This window comes from Pinus tabuliformis, chromosome 5_2 (genome assembly GCF_031772625.1).
Source record: "Pinus tabuliformis cultivar Carrire ecotype Pingquan chromosome 5_2, CPIR1, whole genome shotgun sequence".
Lineage (NCBI taxonomy): Eukaryota > Viridiplantae > Streptophyta > Pinopsida > Pinales > Pinaceae > Pinus > Pinus tabuliformis.
In genome coordinates, this window is record NC_142306.1 from 816,160,803 (window position 1) to 816,164,892 (window position 4,090).

Genomic DNA, 4,090 nt, shown 5'->3' on the forward strand with positions numbered 1-4,090 from the left:
GCTCAAGTTTTCATGGACCAAATCTTCAAACTGCATGGCATTTCGACTTCCATTATGTCTAATCGAGACCCCACTTTCACTAGCAAATTTTGGCAGCAACTTTTCAAGCTCCAAGAAATGCAACTCCAACCGAGTACAACTTATCATTCTGAAACAAATGGTCAAACAGAAGCATCAACAAATGTTTGGAGACCTATCTGCGGTGCTTCACTTCAAACAAGCAGCATCAATGGGTATAGTGGTTACCTTTAGCTGAATGGTTGTATAATACTAACTATCATGAGGCCACAAAGATGACGTCATATGAGGCAGTGTATGGCCAACTCCCACCTTCACCAGCTTATTATATCCCCAAATGTTCCAAAGTACAGGAATTTGATCAACTCCTATAGAATCGTGCCACCATGATTGCTCATCTCAAATATAATCTACATCAAGCTCATAACATAATGAAGCAACAAACCGACCAACATCGTTCTGATTGGTCATTTCAAGTAGGTGATCAGGTGTTCCTATGACTGCAACTGTATAAGCAAACCTCTCTGAAAGAAAACGATTGCTAGAAACTAGCACCAAAATTCTATGGGCCATATTAGGTACTTCAACGTATAGGAGCAATCGCTTACAAATTGACCTTGTCGACTACTTCAAAAAATCACTCGGTCTTCCATATATCATGCCTCAAGAAAGTTGTGGGGAACAATTGCAAGGTTCAAACAAGTCTACCAAAATTGGATGAGGAAGACTCACTTTAGTGCCGACTAGAATAGGTCCTCGATAATCACAAAAGACATCTTTGTGTTTGCATGAATAAGGAGGTCCTCATCAATTGGAAATACACCTCTCCAGAAGATGTGACATGGGAACCAACCACTATTCTTTAGTAGTTTCCGCAACTTCAGCCTTGAGGACAAGGCTTCTTTTGATGGGGGAGGGTATGTTAGGGTATAACCCTAACCCCTTTATTTATGTAATAAGCCCAAGGGGGCTAGTTAGATTCATAGTTAGTTAGTTGAGTCAATAAAGCCCATAAGCGGTTATCCACATTAATAATAATTGTAAGTGGTTGACCCACATTATGGAAAAGGGACCACAATTAGTTATAAATGAAACATAGTTAATAAATAAAGTGGTTAACCCGTGTTATGCAAGGGACCACTAGTAGTTAGGGTTTTGGATGTCATTAAGCTATAAATAGTCTTAGATAGTAAAGGAAGAATTATCGAGTCTTATTTTAATTGAGCTCTGCTCTGTTAGAGATTTCCCCTTTGAAGAGACAAGTGAACATTGTAATACTTTTCTGAATAATAAAATATCTTTGCAACTTGTCTCAATTCATGTGATATTTTCATGTTACTAGCAATATCGTTTCGTATTTCTGGCATTATGTTAATCTCGCAAGTCAAGTGAATAACATCACTTCCTTAATATCTCTGCCACATGGAGGTTTTTGAGTGGTTGTAGTTTTGTTATGTCGACCTTACAAATCCTCAATGTTCCTTTCTTTTGGTTCTTTTATGTGTATATGATTGTACCGCATATCACCATCTCATGTAGATTTGACAACTTAAGCCCAAACTTGTGTAACATAAAGCATAAGACTTCAAAGTTGTCTAATTAGCTAAACTTAAAAGGAATATAAAATGTGAGTGAAATGTGACATTTGAGCCAGAAAAAGACTTTTGTAAATTGCATAAAGGGAAAATCTACTTAACCTAATAACTTTAGAGCCTCACATAAATCTATTTTTTTTATCAAATCCAAAACCAACTATTAGAGCATCACATAAATCAATTTTTTGTCAAATCCAAACTAATTACTGGAAAATTTTGATTAAAAATTAATAGTAATTAATAAAATACATTCAACCACGTATAACACATTACATTGATACAATACACTCTGACACCATGTATAACATTGATATCACTCTACAATATACCCAAATTATTGGTGTGCTTGCCAACATTGCATTATACATGTCATTATCATTATGAATTATTATGTGACATTTAGTATTTACATCGATAACACTCAATTGCACCTATCTTTTACTGTGATAAACATAATACAACACAAAAGTAATTAAACACCTTCATATAAACTCATCATCCTAAATATATATAATATGAAATGTCTCTATACCTTAATCACCTACCTTTTGCTGTGATAAACATAATACAACACAAAAGTAATTAAACACCGTCATATAAACTCATCATCCTAAATATATATAACATGAAATGTCTCTATACCTTAATCATCTAGAATTTGTGTCATATACCATTTATGACATAACATCAGTCTAAAAAAACAGAAACATCACATTACTTTTGAAGAAAGCCCATCATTCTCAAAGAGTGTCACCAAACCACCTAAATTCAACCAACCTTATCATTAATTTGAGTAAATTAATAAATAAACAAATTCGATTTTAAAATTTTTTGTTTTAGTATTTCCTATCATCTCAAGACAAACTTAAAATTGTGAATCATCCTAAAACTTTGCTTTGCACAATTTATTAGCAGAACTGTCAGCGTTTTCACCAGCTAAATACGCTGACTCAACCTGTGGTAATTCCTTGCCATCGCATTCCAATTGCTTTTGCGCCGCCAAACCAGATAAATGCGCCACCTGGCATCCTCGTTGAATCCCCAACTAGGTTATCCCAGCAAAGTCGCCACGTGTAACATAAAAAATGGTTGTTTTTTTCGAAATTTCCAAAAAATAACAGCAAACACTTAACCTACCCGTTATTCAATGAGCGTTTGCTTTTGGTGGGAGGGCGGCTGCGCGTTGCTTTTCAAGCAAGGAAGCAATCTTTCATGTGACTTCAGCCCAACTTTCGGCTCCTCTCCTAACATAAAGCCTCGAAAGTCCAATCACTTGTAATTTAAAGCCTTCAAATACTGTTGAGCTATTCTCATTTCTGAATCTCGGGATTCTGAGCTTTCTATTATTTCGATCAGTTTAAGGGTTTACTCCATACAGGAGATTGTAAGGTTGTAAGGCTCCACGGATAAAATATACATGTATATTACACCAGAGTTGCATCTGGGTTTGTAAATATCTTCTCGAAGGTTTAAAATTCTGAAATTCTGACAACGGTCTCATTATCATCATGGGATGGTCTCCAGTTAATGCTGTCAACGCATATCTAGAAACTGTAAAGCTGGTAAGTTCTCTTGTCGCTGCTGCTAATAAATTCTATTCTATTCTTGGAGACAATCAGAGAAGTAGGGCATAATCTAACTATTCAGTTGCTAATTTGTGATACAGTGTAAATTGGATGTGGAGAGGAAGCCCCCATGCCTGAAAAAGAGTAGGGAACTAGAGAGCACTGAATTGATATCAGCTCTAGCAGCTGGCATGAATGCACAGCTTATTGTAGAGGTCTCTTCAGCACCCTCTGCAACTACAATAGCCCTAGCAGCTGCAGCTCGGCAGACCGGTGGCCACCTCGTTTGCATTCTGCCTGCTAATGCCCACAACCTGCAGGCCGAATCCGTGGAGGCCATGAAGGAATTAGGGTTGGAGGGCACAACCAACTTCGTTATTGGAGGGGCCAAGGAATTGCTTCCCAGTTACAAAAATGTAGATTTTTGTTTCATTGACTGCAAGACACAGAAGGATTGCTCAGGCTTGTTTAAACTCTTGAATATAAATCCCTCTGCTGCGGTTGTCGTTGCCAAGAATCTGTTGGATAGGACGACCACAGCTGCGTATGAGAGCACGTTCAAGAAGGGCAGTGCAAAATCTACTACTCTTGCAATAGGCAAAGGCTTAGAGGTGACAAAGTTTGGTACTTGTAATCTGTGTTCATCTCCAACAGAAAAGGGCATGCCTATAATTCCTGAGAGGAGATGTAGAGGCAACAAGAAGAGCAGATGGGTTGTGCAAGTAGACGAACGAACCGGTGAAGAACATGTATTCCTAGTAAGGAAACACAGAAACAATAATCTGCGGTAGAATTAGTTGTAATTTTGTCAATGATAATATGTATAATAAAATCAGTAAACAATAATCTGTACAGCAGAAGTTGTATTTATGATTTGCCATTATCAGTATAATAGAAGTTTGTACATGATTT

The 4,090-nt window shown here is 37.0% G+C and overlaps 1 protein-coding gene across 1 annotated transcript; it reads left to right on the top strand.

Moving 5' to 3' along the window:
- Positions 1-2,903: 2,903 nt before the first annotated feature.
- Positions 2,904-4,090, top strand: LOC149161802 (uncharacterized). The gene is made up of 2 exons (XM_089435568.1): positions 2,904-3,175; positions 3,280-4,090. The coding sequence occupies exons 1-2, from the start codon at positions 3,122-3,124 to the stop codon at positions 3,967-3,969; spliced, it is 744 nt and encodes a 247-aa protein (XP_089291694.1). The 5' UTR covers positions 2,904-3,121; the 3' UTR covers positions 3,970-4,090.

Excerpts from the sequence above, each read along its gene's own strand:
- LOC149161802 (XM_089435568.1), top strand. The coding sequence starts at position 3,122 with ATGGGATGGTCTCCAGTTAATGCTGTCAACGCATATCTAGAAACTGTA. Across the intron at positions 3,176-3,279 it reads ATCTAGAAACTGTAAAGCTG|TGTAAATTGGATGTGGAGAG; the intron begins GTAAGTTCTCTT and ends TTTGTGATACAG.